The 20,335-nt window shown below is 50.5% G+C and overlaps 1 protein-coding gene across 3 annotated transcripts in view; it reads right to left on the bottom strand.

Annotated features, from left to right (window-relative positions):
• LOC122374006 (protein numb-like) overlaps positions 1–13,677 on the bottom strand; it is a 70,578-nt gene extending 56,901 nt beyond the window's left edge. The window contains exons 1-2 of one of the 3 annotated variants that reach the window (XM_043352500.1): positions 13,551–13,677; positions 7,095–7,323 (exon numbers count right to left, since the gene is read on the bottom strand). In XM_043352500.1, coding sequence (XP_043208435.1) covers positions 7,095–7,142 — 48 coding nt within the window. In that variant the 5' untranslated portion in view covers positions 7,143–7,323; positions 13,551–13,677. The other 2 variants (XM_043352499.1, XM_043352501.1) reach the window with 2 other exon arrangements.
• Positions 13,678–20,335: the final 6,658 nt, after the last annotated feature.

Below are 20,335 nucleotides of genomic sequence, written 5' to 3' on the forward strand. Positions count from 1 at the left end.
CCTGGGGGCTAGCAGCTACGATAGTTTTCTGTCGCGACCTCCAGGAAGCATGACGGGTTACTGTGCGAGCTCTCGGGAGCTCATTGCCCTTGGGGGCAGACCGCTATGGGTGCTACTGTAGAGAGCTATTGGGAGCCTGAAGGATGGCTGCGCGAGCTCGCGAGAGCTTCTTGCCCTTGGGGGCAGACCGCTATGGGTGCCAATGTCTAGAGCTCGTTGGAGCCGGACGGGTGGCTGCGCAAACTCTTCAGAGCTATTGCTCTTGGGGGCAGACCGCATAGGCGCTACTGTTGGAAGCTTTAGGAGCACAAGCGACTGCTCGAGCCGGCGGGAGCCTATTGTCCTTGGGAGCAGACGGATACGGGTGTTACTGTCGCGAGCTCTTGGGAGCCGACGGATGGCCGTGCGAGCTCTTGGGAGCTTATTGCCCTCGGGGGAAGCCTCTATGGGGTTCGTGTCGAGAGCTCCTGGGAGCTTACAGTTGGCTGTGCGAGCTCTTAGGAGCCTCTTGCCGTTGGGGGCAGACCGCTAAGGGTGTTCACAGCGGGAGCTCTATTGAGCATGACGGGTAACCGTGCGAGCTCTCGGGAGCTTATTGCTCTAAGGTTGCTGACGAGAGCTCTTGGGAGCTTACAGTTGGCTATGCGAGCTCCGAGCTCTTGAGAGCATTTTGCCCTGGGGGCAGACCGCTACGTATGTTTCATGCCACGAGCTCTAGGGAGCGCAAGAGAGCATCACGGATGGCTGCGATTTGCGAGAGCTCTTAGGAGCTTAAAGTTGGCTAAACAAGCTCTCGGGAGCTTTCTGCCTTTAAGGACAGGCCGCTTCGGGTGTTTTCCCCTGCGCGAGCTCTAGGGAACATGACGGGTGGCCGTGGCAGCTCTCGGGAGCTCTCCACTTGACTGCGCGAGCTCTTGGGAGCTTAATGCCCTCGGGGCAGACCGCTACGGGCGTTTCCTGGCGCAGCTCAAGGGAGTATGATAGGTGGCCGTGGGGGCTCAATTGGGAACTTGCAGTTGGCTGGTTAAGCTTTTGGGAGTTCCTTGCCCCGGGGGCAGACTGCTACGGGGGTTTTCCCGTCGCAAGCTCAAGGGAGCATGGCGAGTGGCTGTGCGCTCTTGGGAGCTTACAGTGGGCTGGACCAGCTCTCGGGTTCCTGCCCTTGGGGGCAGACCGCTCCGGATGGTTCCGGTCCCGATCTCTAGGGAACACTACGAGTGGCTGTGGAAGCTCTTAGGAGCTTACAATTAGCTACGTGGCCTATTGCGTGGTCGCTCCGTTTGGCGGGGTTTGGCGGGTGGTTCCAGGAGCAGGAACTGCCACCAGTGGGCGATCGGCCTTTACTCAGCCAACAGAGTGTCTAGATCACGGAGGCGTCAGGCATGAGCCCAATGGCAACTTAGCGGCCCCCCGGCTAAGAGGCGTTGGGCGAGGGCAGACAGATGCCGGAGAGAGCGAGGGAGAGGGAGGGAGGGTGGGAGGGAGAGAGATAAGCGGAGCGGGCGGGCTGGGGCGGGAGGCACGAGGGGAGCGCGGGATATAGGACAGTCAGAGACGAGCCAGCGAAGGGGACGGACCATCGGTCATGGTCTCAACAATTTTTTTTTTGTTCTTCTTTGTTTTTTTCCTGTCGTGACCCCACTGTGGCGGGTGGTTCCAGGAGCAGGAACTGCCACCAGTGGGCGATCGGCCTTTACTCAGCCAACAGAGTGTCTAGATCACGGAGGCGTCAGGCATGAGCCCAACTGCTTTGCAAGTCGAGAGGAGAGTGATGCTGTTCGGAAAGCGTACCTACATGTGCTTTTCTACGCTGGAATTCGACACTACCATTCACCAAGTGCTGAAAAACACCCTCCGGGATTATGACAAATATCTACCTCTGGTCATCTGACTTGCAGTTATCTGATTCAGAAGTCAGCAGTCAACACCCAGTATATGCAGTAATGTGCACTATGCAGACCTCTGATGATCGTCTGACATCGAGGTCAAATAGACTGGCAGGGGACTGGCTGACTCAACGTCAGTTGTAGAAAACGCTCTGACTGGATAAAAATGCAGAATATCCTTCTGACTCAGCAGTCAAACAGACGAAGGGAGATCATGAGTCATCAGTCACCTGACTCATTCAGTTCGATTTTTATGAATATATCTGGTCAGCATTCTCCGTCTCCTATTGCAGAGCTCTGACACCACAACCAAGCACGTCACCTACACAATCACTCATATCAAAATTAAATGTCCTGTTTCATCAGCCACCGTTTCAAATGCACCCCATTTCCACTGCACCGCAGTACAGACCTGCCTAGCCCGGTGAGAACCGGTCAGCACTGTGACGTCATCAGGGGCAGAGCGTGACGTCACCAGGGGGCCGCGCCTATCGCCGATCGCTGCTCTGTGCCGTATATGCAGCCAGTTTCCGGCTGTGGCGGAGGCCATGGCGGATGGAATCGGTAATAAGCTATAGGATTCATCATCGGTTGTGATTGACTCAACACATCGGTATGACGTAAAGAGGTGATGAATAACAGAAAACGAGTTGAGGCTAGAACCTGCCACATGCTGCCACCGTTTTCACGGATACCCAACGCTGTTTTAGTTTCAGCTTCTTTTGTTTGTGCCGCGTAATCGAATAAAACCTAAACTATGATACTAGCATCTCAGACATGAAATGGTTTATATCAGCAAAGAAACTCTTGCCTCCTAAAGAGGAAAAGTACCTATTTTAGCTCAAAGCACACACCGGTGAGGCCGTATGAAAAAAAAAATCGTTACAGTAATGACGTCACGAATCCTGTGAGCCATGACACATTGACACATCCAGTCAGCCCGAGTCCAAATTTCGACACAACAAACGGAGCCCCAGAGCCTGTGGCAGTGAGCGCCCATTATCACCAGTCATTATACGCACCACTGTGTCACGGCCACCTCCCCTCCCCTTCCCCTTCCCCTCCCCCCGCAGTCACACGAGAACCACGGGAGCGCTGCCCAACAACAGATACGGTGGGCGACGAACCGTCTCTCCAAACCCGGCCAATTGCCTATGCTCACGCCCACCAAACACGCCTCGGATCTCACGGGCGTGATGCTTGCTCTCCAAAAAGGGCATGTGGGATTAGGAAAATCCTCAACAATCTCGCTCAGAGGCACGGGCAATCACCATGGCCACGCCATCATGGGCATGATGTATGCCGTGCCTATACCTACGTGAGATAGGGTCACGCTATATCGTAGGCCCTGCCGAGCGACGAAATACGATGGTTGCCAGCACGTCTCTCGGTGTTCGTGGAACGGTGACCTTGTCCGGGTCACGTGACACATGACGTCATCGAGGTGGGTCAGCTGACGTCACCAGAGCTGTGGGTGGGTCGCGCGATGACGTCATGTCTAGAATATGCGGCGCCCGGTGGACGCTGGACCGAGGTCACGCGGGGCCGAGAGAAGTTCTGTGGTCAGTGGTCAGTGGTCACTGGTCACTGGTCAGTGGTCAGTGGTCACTGGTCACTGGTCAGTGGTCATTGGTCACCGCTCAGTGGTCAATGGTAGCTAGTGGGAAGGATTGGGTGTGAGAATGGGTCAGGGACGTCCCTCAGGGGCAAACAAGCCGAGCTGCTAGCCCAGCCCAACTCATCGGACCTTTGATGCCTTTGATGTAGTGGCATCTTTGATGAAGATTAATGGCAGTGAGCTGCTTTCGTAACTGGCACGGAGTACGCCCACCGCTTGCTCGGCCCCAGGGGCACTCAGGGCAGGATGTGTGGCATTTTCACATTACATTTTTCCCATCAATGACCTGCGAACAACTTAACCTTTGTCCTTTGCCATAAACTCATTCGCTCAAATCAGTTGGACAAGACATTGCGGCTGGACCATGAAATTCGGGTAGAATCAGACAGCCAGATATCACAGCTGAACCGAATGGTTTGGTTCAATGGGACGGAGTATGACGGGTCGGCTGAACCATTCATGCTGAATGGCAGACGTGAGACAGACCACCCTCTCACCTAACCGAGAGAAAAGTACCGTCCTCACAAATCGCACGTGTCTAACAGTCCCCCCCTCCTATCCCCCCTCCCCAGTGGCCGCCCCACTCCCTGCAAAGCCGCTTCGGAGGACAGTGGGCGGGGCGAGGACGGGGAGCGGGGGACGACCGTCAGATCTACAGGACATTTCATCCAAACAATAGCAGCTGACGAGACCTATATTGAGATGCTGTGTGCTTCAATGGTATCTGAGTCAAACTGAACACACTTTGAAGCTCACTTCAAAGTACGCCTAAAGAGAAAACAAACGTTTGAAATGTGTGCAGCGTCTGACAGAACAAGAAGTAGGTACAGACACTGACATCGTTTAAATGTGTTACAGCAAGTTGGAAGCATCAAAGGCGATTAGTCTTTCAGTCAGCGTATTGAAAAGTTCACTCCAAAGATCCTTTCAGACAGTTGCCAACACAGTGTTGCAACCAGTGCTTCACCAGTTATCGAATTCAAAGCTAATGCATGCTCAAATCGTGCACACAACGCTCTGTAAGTCATTAACACAGTAAATTTAATGTAAACTTTATAGAGAGGGACGACTGATACAAGATACAATGGTTAAGTGCATAGACTACTGTTCAGTCTCAGTAGCTGTTATAGCCTGTGAGGTTCAAGAAATGAAAGATTATTGACAGACTTGCATGCAACATCCCAGTGACTCGACTGATTTTATATCGCAGAAAAAGCCGGCCTTGAGACGATGCTGCCTATTCTTTTCAAATAATCAATCGCTAACATTCAGAACAAAGCTGTTGAAAATCATATAAGTAGATAAACGTACATTATTGGGCACTATCCACAGTTTAGAATATGCCCCGTTACCAAACCGGGCTCAATCTGACCGGGAGGTCCCTGCTTGCGTCTATTTCGGCAGCCCCTCCCCCGCAAGGTCCCAAAGGAAGCCCTGTGACGCCTGGCACGGTGCCAATAACATTCGTGCAGTCCTCGGACTAATGTCTAACGACCGAACCTGTCACTTCGGCCACAGATGAGCTGGAGCTAATGAACCGGATGGCCGAGACGTTCGACGCTTCAGCTGCTGCTCCAGCTAAACAGGGATTAGGATACGACTCTGGGTCCTGGGAGGTTAACTTCTGGAATCCAGTCGCTGGCTTCGTTACTGCAAGGTCAGGTCAGGTCAGATTCGAGGAGAATTTTCCATACTTTGGCCGATCATTAGTTCTTGGGTGCACGAACAATCCCAACACTATCGCCTAACCCTATCGGTAGGGGAAGTTGGGGGAACGCCGAAGACTTTTTTTCTGACGCCCGTGGCACGCAAGGTAGACAACATAAGCTATTCTTGTTGGCGTCATTCGAGAGGCCAGTCTTTTGCCTTTCAAACATACCAGGCGCATTTGATGAATTCGCATACCCTTAAGCGCACAAACTAAAAATATCAAAGAAGTGACTTTTTCGGCGTTGCCCCGGACTGCGGGGAAAGCCGAAAATGGGATAAATGATCTACGGGGAATGCCGACATTGATGTTTTGCCAGTTTATCTCAAACTTTATCCAGAATTCATCAAAGCTGACACGCGTTTTAAGAGCTTGAGGACGCGGTGCACACTGGAAGTTATAATTGTGTGATATAATAAGAAAATGCCAGGTAAATTATTCCTTATAGGTAACAGGCCGTTGTGTCGGTTGAAAGTGTAATTTGTGTGACTAAAAATACGCGTTGCTATTCTACAGCAGTAAAGTCCACGTAGCGTGCTTTTAACAAGTGCGTAATCGCACGTTTTCGGCATTACCCCAGCCAGCCATACTTTCATTTGCAGGCCCATAACTTTTCAACGTGCTGTATAAATTTCAAATAGGCAGCACACTTATGCAAAGACATGCTAAAGATTACTTGACCGAATTGGCCAGACAAACGGTAGCATAATGAGTAAGAAATGCAGCTTCAAAGGCGCATGTAGTACAAGGGAAACGTACCTTGAAAACGCTCTTGGCGCCCTCACAGTCGAAGTATTCCCAATGACGACTCGTAACAAACATGCGATAATTGTAGTCACTTAAGCTTCAGAGCATCACTGACAGGTGGCATCCATGTCTTACGGTTTTCGAAATATCTCGAATTTCGGCTTTGCCCCAACTCCGGCATTGCCCCAACTTCCCCTAACTGGTAAGTGGTAAGCCGTCCTGATTCACGGATCAATATCCATCGTCACGATACCGATGGGCGTGACGCGCAGCCAGGCGCGGATACAAGGGGGGGCCATGGGGGCCATGCCCCCCCCCCCTTAGCCGATTTTTTTTTTCAAAAATAAAATAAAAAGTTAAAAAGTTAAAAAGCTGAAAAGGGGGCCTCCTGAAAATAAAGTGGCCGAAATCCGATGAGTTTTTTTTTTAACCTACCCACTTAGTTATTTCTTAGAAGACTAGCTGAGAAGACTTCTTTGTTAGAAGATTGGTAAAGCTTTTCATAACTTGGAGGTCTCTTATACTCACAGAGATGACCACTTTTACAGGGCCTCCTAACCTGCACAGAGGGCCTCCAAGCCTGCACAGATGTTGAGATGTTGCCTGAACAGCTAGATAAGCTCAATAGACGCAGTTTTTTTTGGGGGGGGGGCCAACAAGTGGGAAGATGGGGCCTCCAACAGGTGGGATTATGGGGGGGCCTCCTGGTTTCTAGTTTCTAATGGCCCCTCCCTTGGAGATTTTCTGGATCCGCCCCTGCGCGCAGCCCTTGCCACGCCTATAAGCTGGTCATTGGTCAATGGTTATTGGTGTGCCCCCCCCCCCTCCAAAAAGGCTAAGTCGCACGTGCCACGCTGACGTCCCATCAAAATAAGTCACATCAACATTGCAGTGGAACTTATTTTGAACAGTCCACTAGTCGATCTATATTATGAATTATAATATAATCAAAACTTAAATAAGGGCCTTGGCTTTACCAGCATCAGCCTGAACCAACTCAACTTACAACAGCAACAGCCAACAGGAATCAGGTATTACTACCACGGACTTCAACTTGATGTGTCCATGTCTCAGTCAACCACCGCAACAATCACCCACAAGACACAATTTACGATAACGAGGTATAGGTACTCACCCGTGCCACACTCTGCTCCAGGGGCTCGTGAGACGCCTGGGCACCCATGGTCGTCACCAATCACTGATCTCCCGGGTCGGCACCAGTCACCACCCGACACAGCACCAGCCGCTACCACTGCACGTGCACGCTCCGATGCCGATGCTGCGGCCTCCGCGGCCCACTCACAGAGTTTATCACAGACGCTCTCGGGCACGCCCGCCGCCGCCCGGCTCGCTCACTGGACTCGCTGGAAAAGAACGCCGTCAGTCTCTTGCGGCACAAAGCCGGTCGGCCGCCACCTGACTTGGACTGGACCTTGGACTGGAGTGGACTGGAGCCGCGACGCGCCGCCCGCGGCTCGCAGCGGCCTTGGCTCGCGGCGTTCGTTACTCCGCGACGCCAGCGACGCCACCGGCCGTCACCGGAACTAGCGCCGGCGAGCGAAGTCGGCGGGCGGCAGGTGGATGGGGTGAAGGTGGGAAGACCGGGAGGGGCGGGGTCGAGAGGGCAGTCGGCAGGAAGAGGGGTGGATGGGAAGAATGCTAATTAGCGCACGGAAGTGTATCGTTTTCCGTCAGATGGTAGCCGACAGTACCCGAAAATTCTACTGATGTTAGTTCGACGGTGAGGTCTCTTCGCTCGTCGATATTTCATCAATACGTTCCCCGAAGCGCTCCGAGGCCCCTGTCGCGTTGAGGGGACAATCGCTCCACTGAATACAGTGCAAATGTCACGTGCTTTGACCAGCCGCCACTACCGCCCAGCCATCCAGCCGGTGACCGGTGGCGGTGGTGCAGCCATTTGTGAATCTCTGCAGGACGGTGGATGAACCGGATGGCTTATCCTGTGTCAGTGAGTATCCCCTGCCCTCGGTTAACCTCACGGTTCGCTCACTTAGAAAGACTTGGTCATTCTGTAACCGGCGTCGCTAGTGCCACATCGGTGTGAAAGTATACACCGTCCTGTAGATTCTGTACCGGCAGGGGCTGGTCCTCAGGCGCCGAGCTAACGTCGGCAGAACCCACGCAGAGGTGAGAGCGAGCGAGAGAGAGAGAGAGAGAGAGAGAGAGAGAGAGAGAGAGGGAGAGAGAGAGAGAGAGAGAGAGAGAGAGAGAGAGAGAGAGAGAGAGAGAGAGAGAGAGGGAGAGAGAGATCAAAGAAGCTTATGAAAAAAAAAATTGTTCTAGTAAAAGAAGTGCCGACGAATGTCGAGAGATGAAAACGTCTCTCTCGAAGAATGATGGCGTTTATTTCGATGAGCGCCAGCGGGACTGGGGAAAAGGCTGACATGCGTCGTACTGCAGTTTCACGATTCAGGGATGTCGAAAATATGACCCGGATTCAGGAATCAAGAATGGGTTCATTCCTTGAGTTCATTCATTTAGCTGCAGAGAAACAGACTTAAATGAGCCAGGGGATGGAAGCGAGTCATCGAGTCTCAGCGAGTCGTTGTGCATTGGGAAAGATCGTGTGTTGTGTGGGAGTATGAGAGAGCCGGGCGTCGGCAGCCCTCGTGAATCGTGAGATACTCCATTTACGAAAGCGTCTAGTTTGATGTCGGCGGGCAGACCCGGGCCAAGTGCCGTCCACCGACCAGACCCTGGTCTGATGGTGTTCCCGAGTCTGGACCAGGCCACCTGATGGCAGGGGAGGCCTCCAGCCGTGAAATACAACCCATTGTCGCTCGTGGGGTGGAACAACGGGGTGTCCCCACCCTCAGCCCAAGTAGACGTTCAAACGTCATGCGGCGGCGAAACGACAGAAAAAGCCGGACCTCATCCTGTAGAGTGAAGGTATATATTGCAGTTCTACTTTTCAAGAACTGAGCCTATACTTAGAGGTGCGGTAAATGGTCCATGAAGTGAGCATGACGCGACACGAACCGCGCCGGAGCGCGTCATTTTAACCAATCCTGGATGTGTGATAAGCGGACGAAGCCGCAGTTGAATCGAAGGTTGTTTTAGGGAGTTGAATCAAATTCACCGCGACGCTGCTATCCGTTCCTGACCCTCGCGTTGTCATGACAACGTCGCCGTCTGTTTGCACGCGGCAGCTGAGTGCGGAATTTTAAACAGCCAAGAATGCATGTCACGTTCCGATGAAACCCATGAGTCTCGGGTGGAGTGTCGAGACCGGGATGGTCTCCTTGACAAAGGAGACGCTGTCTCCTGCTCCGCCAAGCGAGACGAGGAAGCTCGGTCAGGTCAGTCACACCGACCGCGGATAATCGCATCAATGGCTCGCGGATAATCTCATCCATGACTCTCGACGGAGCATCCACCTTCTTTCCATACTCCAACAAACTATTTATTTCCCTCCCTGCCGCCTTCATCGGCCAGTCGAGAACTCGAAATCGACCCGAAGAGTGTCCATAGTCGCACCAATTCGCCCACATGCCTCTCGCTCTGGTTTTAAAAACAGGCCCGTCAGGGTGACGGGAGCCTCACGGTAATAGCCGTTTTCACGACGGGCAATCCGGCGAATGCACCAATTTGACCAAATCTGCACCTGATCTCTTTTACAGCGAATATATTCATTTTATGAAACTATGTCAGTGTTTTAATCGATGATACTCTCTGATAATATGACAAAGGAGGCATATAAGCATTTAGTGCAACCCTATAGCTGATAGCTTCTAAGAGATACACTGAACCTAATTTGACCAAATATGCACCTAATCTGCACCTAATCTGCACCAAATGTGTACCAGATGGCAGTCGTGAAAACGGCTATTATCGCGTGATACGAACCGATGTGACGGCCCGCTTTCACACCTCCGTCACATCACGTCGTCACGGCTAACGTCACGTCACGTCACGGTTAGCGTCACGCTCAGCGCGGACAAACCCGTCCAGCCGGCCAGCGTCCAGTCGACGCCGAGTTGTATCCGCCGCTGGTCCCACTCCCAGCACTGGCACTGCCGGAAACCGCTGGAATGCGGGCCGCGGGAACCCGGTCACCGGCAGGTGGCTGTCAGTGACGCCGACCCGTCTTCACCGTGCACATGAGCGACGTGCACACTGCACGTGTGCAGCGTGCAGTGAGCTCAGTGCAGTGGGCTGATGGAGGTAATGGCACAGAAAGCCTGCATTCCTGCATCGGTATGAGTGGATCTCTGACCCTGGCCCGTAGACACTAGACCAAGACACAGTCATGCTCCACGCAACCTTCAACGTGAAACATGCGAGCTTAGCTTACTGCCTCGCCCTATTCCAAGGGTTAAATATGGCTGCTTGTCGACTGCTTCCACCTTCAGGGATTTTCCATGAATTCACCTTAAGGTCATTCCGGTCACTCGCCAATTAGATAGGCACTGCTGAACAGTGAACAGGTAACTGCACCTGTAACCTGCAACAGGTGCAGATGGCCGACCGAGGGACTGGCGACAAGCACTGTCTAACACTGTCAAGCACGTCCCAGGACATCCTGACATTTTATCCCCATGCAGGCAATTCCATCCAATGAGTTACTGGGAGTGAACATCAGCCTCATTGCCAGGTTGCAACTTTCAGTTCGCAACGTTTTAGTTGAATCTCGAAGCGTATACTGTTAACGCCAGACCCCTTGAGACCCTAATTTTTCGCGATTATTTTTAAATGCGTGGAGGAATTTCAACCAAGCTCAGGACATGGCCGTTTCAAGACAGGCCGAAACTTTTACAATTTAGATATTTTATCGCCATTTCAATATTTCAGGCACTTGTCATTGACTCGTAATGTTAACTGTTTTTCCATCCTGGATAGAGGCTTTCTACGTCATATGACATTAGGCTCCGCCCACGACTGCGGCATTGACCCGTGCCCATCAGCGACCTCTGTACAAACGACACCCCTGCCATCTGTGAAGGACTATGAATTTCGCTGACGCTTCACGTGCTATGAGTCAATTGCAGCAGACGGTCAAGTAAATGTTAGGCTCTTGTTGACTCTTGTATATAGGACCAAGAGGATCATCACTCCTCAACCTACTACTCAGTCGTGCTTCGAACAAACGTTAACGATTCCTAACAAATACGATTTTCGATGTAGGGTAGCTGTTTGAAATACGAGCGAGCCGTATGATGTGAAGCTCAGGCAATTAACTTATTATTGCGTTGTTCGATGGTTGCATAGCGATGTACAAATCGGCAGCTACTTGGTGACATCCGACATCCCATTATCGCATTATCTGCAACGCCATAGGCTTTAAATACAGGTGAATATTTCCTAACCTTATGTCAGTTATATGCCATCTGCCCGTCATTTGCAGCTTATAAAAAAAAAAATATATCAGCGAACATGAGTGGTGGATGCGCATTGAGTGGTGGATGCTCAATGCGCATTGTAGAAGCAATGCGCATTGAGCATTTATGACTCCTTAGTCATCATGTCGCTCTCTGGGCACTGTCAGCCAAGACGCTACGCACAACTCCGCCGGCTTTCGGCACCGCTCGCCCGTCGCCCGTCCACGCTCCCCGCCACAGCGAGAGTGACCGCGCGCCGGCCCGAAACCGCCGCAGGCCAAGACCACAGAGGCGGGGCTTAGCTGTGACGTCATAACGTATCACAGACTGACTGGTGATAGCCTCTACACACCGGATGAAAATCTTGCTCGAAATTTAACATTACGAGTCAATGACAAGTGCCTGAAATATTGAAATGGCGATAAAATATCTAAATTGTAAAAGTTTCGGCCTGTCTTGAAACGGCCATGTCCTGAGCTTGGTTGAAATTCCTTCACGCATTTAAAAGTAATCGCGAAAAATTAGGGTCTCAAGGGGTCTGGCGTTAACAGTAGGCGTCAGGGAAACGATAGATCACGCAAATGTCTTGTAGACAGGAAAGACCCGGAAAATATGTCCAATTCAAAATCCTAAAAAGAGACAGACCGGCTTGAACAATGCGCCAACGTCCCAAGCGGTCTATAAATGTGAACCAGTCTACAATACAGGTCACCTTAGAGCACTTGGGGCTACAATCCTTAGAGCACTTGGGGCTACAATCCTTAGAGCACTTGGGGCTGCAAGGAGCTGACTTGGCACAACAGACAGGTAAATGTGATGATCTTGAACATGGGACTGGGAACGTTAAACGGACAGAGACATAAGGTGCCTGGTGCAACCATGTATAACGTCAAGGGACGAGATATAGGTCACAAAGGAAAGGTGACCTCTGTTTACAAGGCGACTAGCAAAATGTCATACCACCTGTTTGAGGTCACGTCAGGTCATCGAAGGTCATCAAACCCATTCGATTGGTGCCGAGATCATAAGAAGAGAACAGCCAGGTGAAGTGCTCGGCGACTTGGCCGCATCCGGCGACAGGTGCCTGCACGGACAAAAACGACGGAGATAGGCTGTAGATGGTACGGGCTGGGCTGAGTTGCGGTTATGATTTATGGCTGCAGGGCTGTGACCTAAGGCTGGGACTGGACCTGGGGCAGAGTTTGGACTCTAATCTGAGCTGGCGTCAGGGATCTCCGCTATCGACAATTAATCCGTGGCAAAATCGCCTTAAACGTCGGATGCGTTAAACTGTTTACGTTTTACGTTTTAACATTACCGGTTTGCTAACAGATTCGCCGTAAAAATGCAAACGCTTGGTATTCAATTTAATTGTAACCAACCAATCTTTTTGCTCCTATGTCGCCTATAAGACAATATCCCCTGTGCGAGCTTGGCGGGTTTGTTTTCATCCAGAAGCGAAAATTGGTTTCCGTTCATGCCAACGTCTGATTGATTGAAGACTCCTTGGGGGTCATAGTGCGGTAACTTTCGCCGCTGTGGATTGAAACTGAAAGACCGGCCGACGACAGAGGTGTGCCAATTTACGGCGCTTCGTGAGCTGGGTGCTCAACGGGATGGACCTCGGAAAATGGTCGGTCCACCGGGACGGGGACGGGGGCGGAGCCGGGCGGAAAAATGCAGGAATGCAGGCAGGGCCGGCAGGGGTGCGCACTGCGCACATTCCTGAACAACGCGGGCGATCTGAAAGTGACTGGTCCCGCTGAAACGCCCATTCGAGTATACAGCTGACTGCATGAATATTCAATTCGAGAATCTATGCCTGGTGTGGCATACGCCGTTTCTGCCTACACGATGCCTGAGCAATGGCGCAGCACATTCTACGTGTTACCGACTGCCTCTGCGGCAAACGACGCGTCCCCGAGGCTCGCTACTGCGTCACCACAGTGATGACGAGCCCAGTCCAGCGCCGGGCTGCACGAGCCGCGGTGTTGTTCGGGGCGACCCCCGTCCGCGGCGGCTCCAACGGACTCCGTATGAGCCACCGCGATTCTTTGTACGGCGACAGGCGGGCTCGGAAACCGGTTTGGTGAGTTCCGATCTTGTGCGCAGATCGGAACAAGGATCTTCGGAAGGGAGGATGCGGTCAGTGGCGGCGCTGGCTAACTCTCCTCAACCCCCCTCCCAACACACACTCACTGTCCGTCTCACACAATAACTCACACACACGCACTTTCCACTCGCGGTCTCACCCACTCTGGTCACTGTCGTGCGGACCGCGGCGGCCTCCGGACTCCACTGATGGCTGAAGTCGAAGCCGCGCGGCTCTCAGCGCAACCGGCCGCGCCGCACGGCGGCCCAACGCGCCCCCAACGAGTCGAACCGGTCCTGGAATGCATTAGAAAGGCGCTCGAGCGGACGGGAGTAACGGCAGCCTGAGAAACGGTGGCTGCTCGTTCAGTGTCGGTCGTCGGTCTGGGGATTTATATACGGCCTAGGGATTTATTGTAAGTTCCTTCATATATGGTGTGTGACGTTGTTAATATTTTTAGTGTAACAATGATGAGCATCTGCAGCGAGCCTTTTGCTTGACTGTTCAAACAGGTGGGGTTACTCACCTTTTGTCCGAGCCCCGGTACCAGCCGCCGTCAGCCCGGCTGGTGGGCACAAAAACGCGAGGCTTCCACTGCATACCTGGCTGCCGGCTCGCTGTCGGGTCATGTATGTGTCGTTGCAACCCTACCACCGCCGAGGCCGGGTCATGGGGTCACGCGCCTCAGGGTTGACGACCCGATTTGGGACGGGGCCGCCCGGCCAGCCGGTCGACGAAGGCTGTGAGGAGAGAGAACTGAGGAGAGGCGGCACCCAAGGACAGCGACCGTGGCTTTTCTGAGCGTACCAGAGAGGCTGGACGGCGCATTAGAAGCCGACCGTCTCGGGACAGGGATGAGCGGTCACGCAACCCCGCAGCAGTGATCCGTAGGGTCCCGGCACGATCTGAGAGGAGTGCTCCCCGACGGTGCAGGGACGGAGAAAACATCATTGCACAGTGCACGGGAAAACGTGCACGGCGTGCAAAGAGAGTGCACGGCCGGTAGCACTGTGGGTGGGTAGTTTTGGCCTTTGGGTGGCACTGACACACTGATTTTAGCTGATCAATCGGAAAAGACGACTTTGATGCGAAAAGTTCGGTATCTTGGCACCTGCTGCACTTACGGTAAGCTAGGCACCCTTCTTGCCTAAATCCCGAGAGCTAAAATGTGCACAAACACATAAATAAAAGACATTGTAGGTTATAGGCACAATGTACATACAGTACAATCACTACAAGAGCACGCACGTCCAAGCGTGTGTACATGCACAACGCAATGCTTTATGCTGACATTATATCGCGATGGCAGAAACAAAAAACTCCGTCTTACAGGCTCCGTTCTCCCGAGCAAACACCATGAACAGACGGACAGACGCGAGACGGACAGACGCGAGACTGGCTGCACCCGGACAGGAAATGGCGTGAATGCCGCACTCTGGCGAACCAATGGCCACTTCCGGATAGTCAGCTGACAATGGATGCCGGGGTCACGTCATGGAGAGGAATGCCGGGAACGTCATGTGGTGCAGCGGGGCTCATGACTCATGGATGGGTGCATCTCATTGTCCGGGCCTGCTCAGCTGCAAGGGGCAGGGTGACTTGCTAGTTGCCATCCGCGTTTTCCTTGGAAAGTCGCATTTCATCAACCCTCATTAACGATCAAAACCGTCTTAAAAAAACTTGCTGTTTGCCACGGCCAATCCGATTTTCCTGGGAGAGCTGCGTCCCACTTCCCTTGGCTGAAACAGAAAGTGTCGCCTGGTATTTAAAGTGACCATCCCACCTTAACATTAGTTTTGAGTTGAGATAGCCAAATTGGTGGCCATGGCCTGAAAATACCGGTTTGGGCACTCACAACATCGAAAAATGCTTTAATTCGGAGATATGGAATTTCAAACTTGCAGTTTTCGGATTCTAAGGGGCTAATGCATTGGTGTGCCCCCTTAGAATTTGTGACGTCAGCGGAGATCTAACGATTTTTAAATCTTTTACTAAAACGTTTGGTAGCACGCGGTGGTATATGCTGCTTTGCGCGCAACAAATGCCGCACTTTCAAATAAAGTCGCTAGGAACAGCGGAGATCCCAAAAAGTAAACAATAGTAAAAGTCTAATATCTTGAAAACCGGTGAATATTTTTCGATGAAATTTGGTAGATATTCGTTTTCGCTCTTTCTGAACAGAGCGACATCACTTTCATGCCAATTCATTAACATTTTTGAAGGTGGGAGGGTCCCTTTAATTCGAACCGTCTGGCGTCTATGGGATAAAAGAAGTGCGGACCACTGGAACCGAGTTTAACTAGAGTTTATCTAGTTCAATTAGACCGTGAGACACAGTGCCGCTTCTGGTAACTTACTAAACTGGTGACGTATAAGTCGTTACATCACTTCAGTTCTGCGTGCACAAATTCATGCGTGCACCTGCACGACGCACGCGTCCGGGTATAATTTCCTCGTTTGCCAATATATACTTGCACATTAAAAATACACGTTGCTCGGCTTTGCTGTCTGTTTGCACGGCGACCACATTCAATAATGCAAGGTAGGTACTGATTAGCCACCGAACCGCACAACATTGCGCAATGCGCATTGCACACTGCACGTAACAGCACTTCTACACCAATCCAGCGCGTGCTGCAGGCCAGCAGACCGGCCGCCTGCTCCCCGTTCCCACGCTGTCAGCTGGTCAGTTGACGTAGTCCAGTCGTGGCGACCGTCCGCCTGGGACCCACTATGATATGTGTATCAACAAACTGTCGGTTCAGGACCCACACCAGTGCCGGTGGCATCAAGACTCCCGTGACGGTTAATGTCGCGGTCAGGGCAGCGAGCTACCACCAGCGCGGTTTGTTTGGGTTATGAGCGCACCGTTTATTTTGATTTTCAGATAGTGTGGTTACTTGACATGATATAACCGAGTGAGGAAGGTAGGTAAGGGTGCCGACTGCGGATAAATATTACCTACAGTGAGTAGCTGCGGGTCAAGTGCTTCGGCTCGTAGAATGCAGAATTATAATGACGGGCATGCTAGGTATAATTACTTAAATAGATAAATGCTGTTTTGCGACAATAATTTTATTTGAAGAATGCATGGATTGACGAATAATGCGGCAGTAAATGTAAACATCTTGTTATAAAGTATTCTATTCAATTACATAGTCACAGTGCTTATAAATGTCAGGCATATAAATGTTCTGTGAATGTCTTAAAAATAAAACATTTATTATTTACGTTGAATTGCAAACCGTTCTTTACATATCCATTTAGAAGGCAGTAGAAGACATTTAGAAGGCAGCTGTGAATGTGAAAGAGATGTGAGACGTTTCAATTGTTAAATCAGAACGGAACGCACGACAGACAATGGCTGGCGCCAGGCTGACGGTGCTTCAGGAGTGCCTCTGCCATCGTTGTTTGGAAACTGACTTCGAAATTAAATCGATCTGTTAATTTTTTTACATATTCTCAGAAGGCAATTCAGGATCGGTACACTATAAAAGGCATTTCAGCATTATCTCGATCCGGATCGAACATAATAATTCCCTCATGTTGGAAACTATACCTATCGAAAGAAAAACAAATGCCTATTGCAGTATCCTAAACAACTACTATAGGGACCCTGCCAGGAATACGTTGGGCAGACAACAAACAATCCTGATGATCGATTATGTGCTTATTTGTTGATGTAATCGGTTTATTTATAACTTTCACCATCAAGGTGTTTCTTTCTCTCATTTTTTTTCAATGCACTATGCAGATATAGGTATATATGTATTCGAAATGGTGGAAAGTTATTTTTTCAAATCAAATACCTATGTTTTCTACGGCAGTCGTTCTCCAACGATTTTCTAAAAAGTTAATCATGTCTGAATAAATAGAATTAGGTATCTTGTCTCAGTTTTTACTGTCTTATTCACGAACAATAAAAAGCATAATAAAAAACAATAAAAAAACTTAAAAAGTTTCCCAGAACAGGTAAACGGCACAATTAAACAAGGAGACCACGACGTTTTCCTTCGTGTTTTGTCAACTTGGAACCGTGAGTTACCAAGTTCTAGTCAGTGGAGTGTGGCCGAAACTCGAGCCGAGCTGGACTGGCCGTGTTTGTTCCCACACAGACGCAGACACAGGGCTGGTCTGACCCTGAACTCGGCTGAAACCCCGGTGCGGAGCGGCGCCGAACACCGGGTCAGAATACTAACTAACCGGGCGAGACGGTGTAGCAAGCAGTGAGCTCTCAGCGAGAGGGCCGTAGGGACGCGGAAGTTTCCGCAGTGAGAGCTTTTCGACAAAGAATGCAGCCGTGCAGCGCTGAGTGAAGGGGCGCCATGCGACTCTTGCCAGACATATGTAGGTATTCTGAAGTCAACTTTGTTGTTAGAATGAAATAAAGTACATAGATGTACTCGTACATACATGAGCATATAATGTTATAACTCTCAGTTTCACTCACTTCTTTGTCCACCAAAATGAGCCCTTATTATTATTTTTTACGAGAAACATTGCGATCCATAAAACGTCATGATAGGCCGATGGCCAGGTTTTCGAAACGTGTAGAAGTCGGTGACTCGGGCCTGACTCACCTGAACGTGAATGGGGTGACCGATGGACGTGATGGTCCAAACAGCATTCGGCCGCCTCTTTCCGTTCTGATGTCTCACGGCACTGGCGCTGTCCTAGCTGTCATCCCTCCTACGTACGGACTACGGAGCAAAATATAACTCGTACGAACCAGCACACCACTCCGGAGAACCAACACACTTTTCGGTGGAGCCAACGCACAACTCTGTACGGGCCAACACCACGACTTTACACACTACTCGGCCCGTGCCGCGTGCAGACTAGCTCACAACTCCGGCCGGTCGACCACGCACGCGGCCGTCCGTCCGAGCGTATCGATCAATAGCAGTGCTGACGGGCGCGAGCGGGCAATGGAAGCGCGCGAGCAGTGTGCGGTGTGCCGACGATCGCCAGGCCCGTCGAGCGCCCCTCACCATGACATTAGCAATAAAGGCGTCAGCTAATGCGTAAGCGTGTTCACTGTATGTCGACCTTCGCTCGTATGTGATAGATAGGTAGGTAATTGGTTACATTCTGCGATGCAGCATGCACCATACATAACAGGAAAATAAAAATATATTTGGAGCATGGGAGCAAACGACATGGGTGTCGTTTTGTATGGGGCGGTAGGGCCCGAGCCCTACCGGCAATAACTTTGGAGTTTTAACGTGAGCCCTATATAGCACTGCATGGTAAGAATGGCATTTGTATCGTAAAATTAACCTGCGCCCTGATGGGCTGATGGGGGGGGGGGGGCGGCGGCTATTTTTTGCCCCCCCCCCCTCCAGACTTTTCGATATATCTCCAGAACCGCTGCGCCGATCGTCACCAAACTTTCAGTACCCTCTCGGGCATCAATTTTTTGTGACCACAATTTTTTCAAAGGCTATGATAGGCTGGCCGCAAATGACGTCAGAGTGACGTTATGTTCTGCCGTTTTCGACAAAAAAACAAGGTTTCGCGGGAAGAGCTGTCAGGCCTATAGCTTTGAAGATACAAAAAAAAAAACGTTTGAGACATACCTAAAAGGTGTAGATTACCAGGGCTACAGAACAACGATCTCAGAAATTTGAATTTTTTTTTAATTTTGACCCTCAAAAATCAAAACACTATTTTTTTTAGATATAATTGCCCAAAAATCCAAAAAGTTTTCTGATTTTCGAAAACGCGGAATACATGTGATAGCCCTTACCGATTTCTATTCACATATCAAATTTCAGATCGATACCTCTTTTTTTGGCCAAGGTATAGCGAAAAAACTGTTCAAAATTGATGACGGCAAATTTTTAAACTCAATTTTAAGCGATTCTAGACCATCTAGCGCAAAACAAAGACCACCGTTAGACTCGCCGTGACGAGTTGCATTCAATGAGTACCCATTTTATGCAAAAATATCAACTTTGAGATTTGACCTTTTTTGACCTGACATTGACCTGACCTCCACCAGGATGTGATCTAAATTGTTCCTGATGGTCTTATAACCAACACTAGTTTGAAAATTAAAAATTGGCCATAAAACATGCATCACACAGCTCTAGTAAAATTGGGTTCATGTGCTGACCCTTGGTGACCTGACCTGTGACCTGACCTGGTACTATCAGTGACCTCTAATAGCAACATATGTACTAGGTAGGCAACTGACGACCTATCGCTGATTTTCGATAAAATGCGTTTTACTCGACGTTATAGCGCATTCCCTAGAAGACCTGTGACCGGCAAAACGTTTTATGTTTGACCTGACCTGTGACGTCATCGGTGATCCGAGGTCAATGAAATTAAACTTCCTTCGACAAATTTGACAGAGCTTTCGAACACCGTTTAAATTTTGCGGATCCGTCCAGTAGTTTCGGAGATGTACGAGGGGGGGGGACAAAAATAGCCCCCCCACCAGGTCGCATTATAAACAGACACCACCAGGGCGCGAGTTAACCATTAGCCCTATCGATATTATTCAAAAAGTGACGCCCGTGAAGAAAGGCTCAAGTTACTTACTCCGTTTCTAAAAAACATTGATGGTGCAAAATGAAAGTTATCTTAGCCTATACCTACCCACTGACGTATGACACACTTCGTCGGACAGCTAACTCGGGAACCAATAGAGCTACAGCGCCGCGGAAAATGGCGTATTCGGTAGCTCTTACAGCTCTCTTTCTCCCACATGTCCGGTCAAATCTGCAGATTTGACCTCAGGTCCAGAAGGCAAACACTTTAAAAATTGCCGTTTTCACGAAACATGATTCTCGGTAGTCGGTAGTAACTTAGTTTTGACTCAAGAGAGCCGCGACATTACTTTTGCCAGGATCGTGTTGCTCTCGTCGAGACACGATGAATGAACTCTAAGTTGACCTTGAATGGTCATTTTGAAAATCTGACCTCAGGTCAAGATCA

Source organism: Amphibalanus amphitrite, unplaced genomic scaffold (assembly GCF_019059575.1).
Source record: "Amphibalanus amphitrite isolate SeventyFive unplaced genomic scaffold, NRLGWU_Aamphi_draft 001586F_arrow, whole genome shotgun sequence".
In the NCBI taxonomy this organism is placed as follows: Eukaryota; Metazoa; Arthropoda; class Thecostraca; order Balanomorpha; family Balanidae; genus Amphibalanus; species Amphibalanus amphitrite.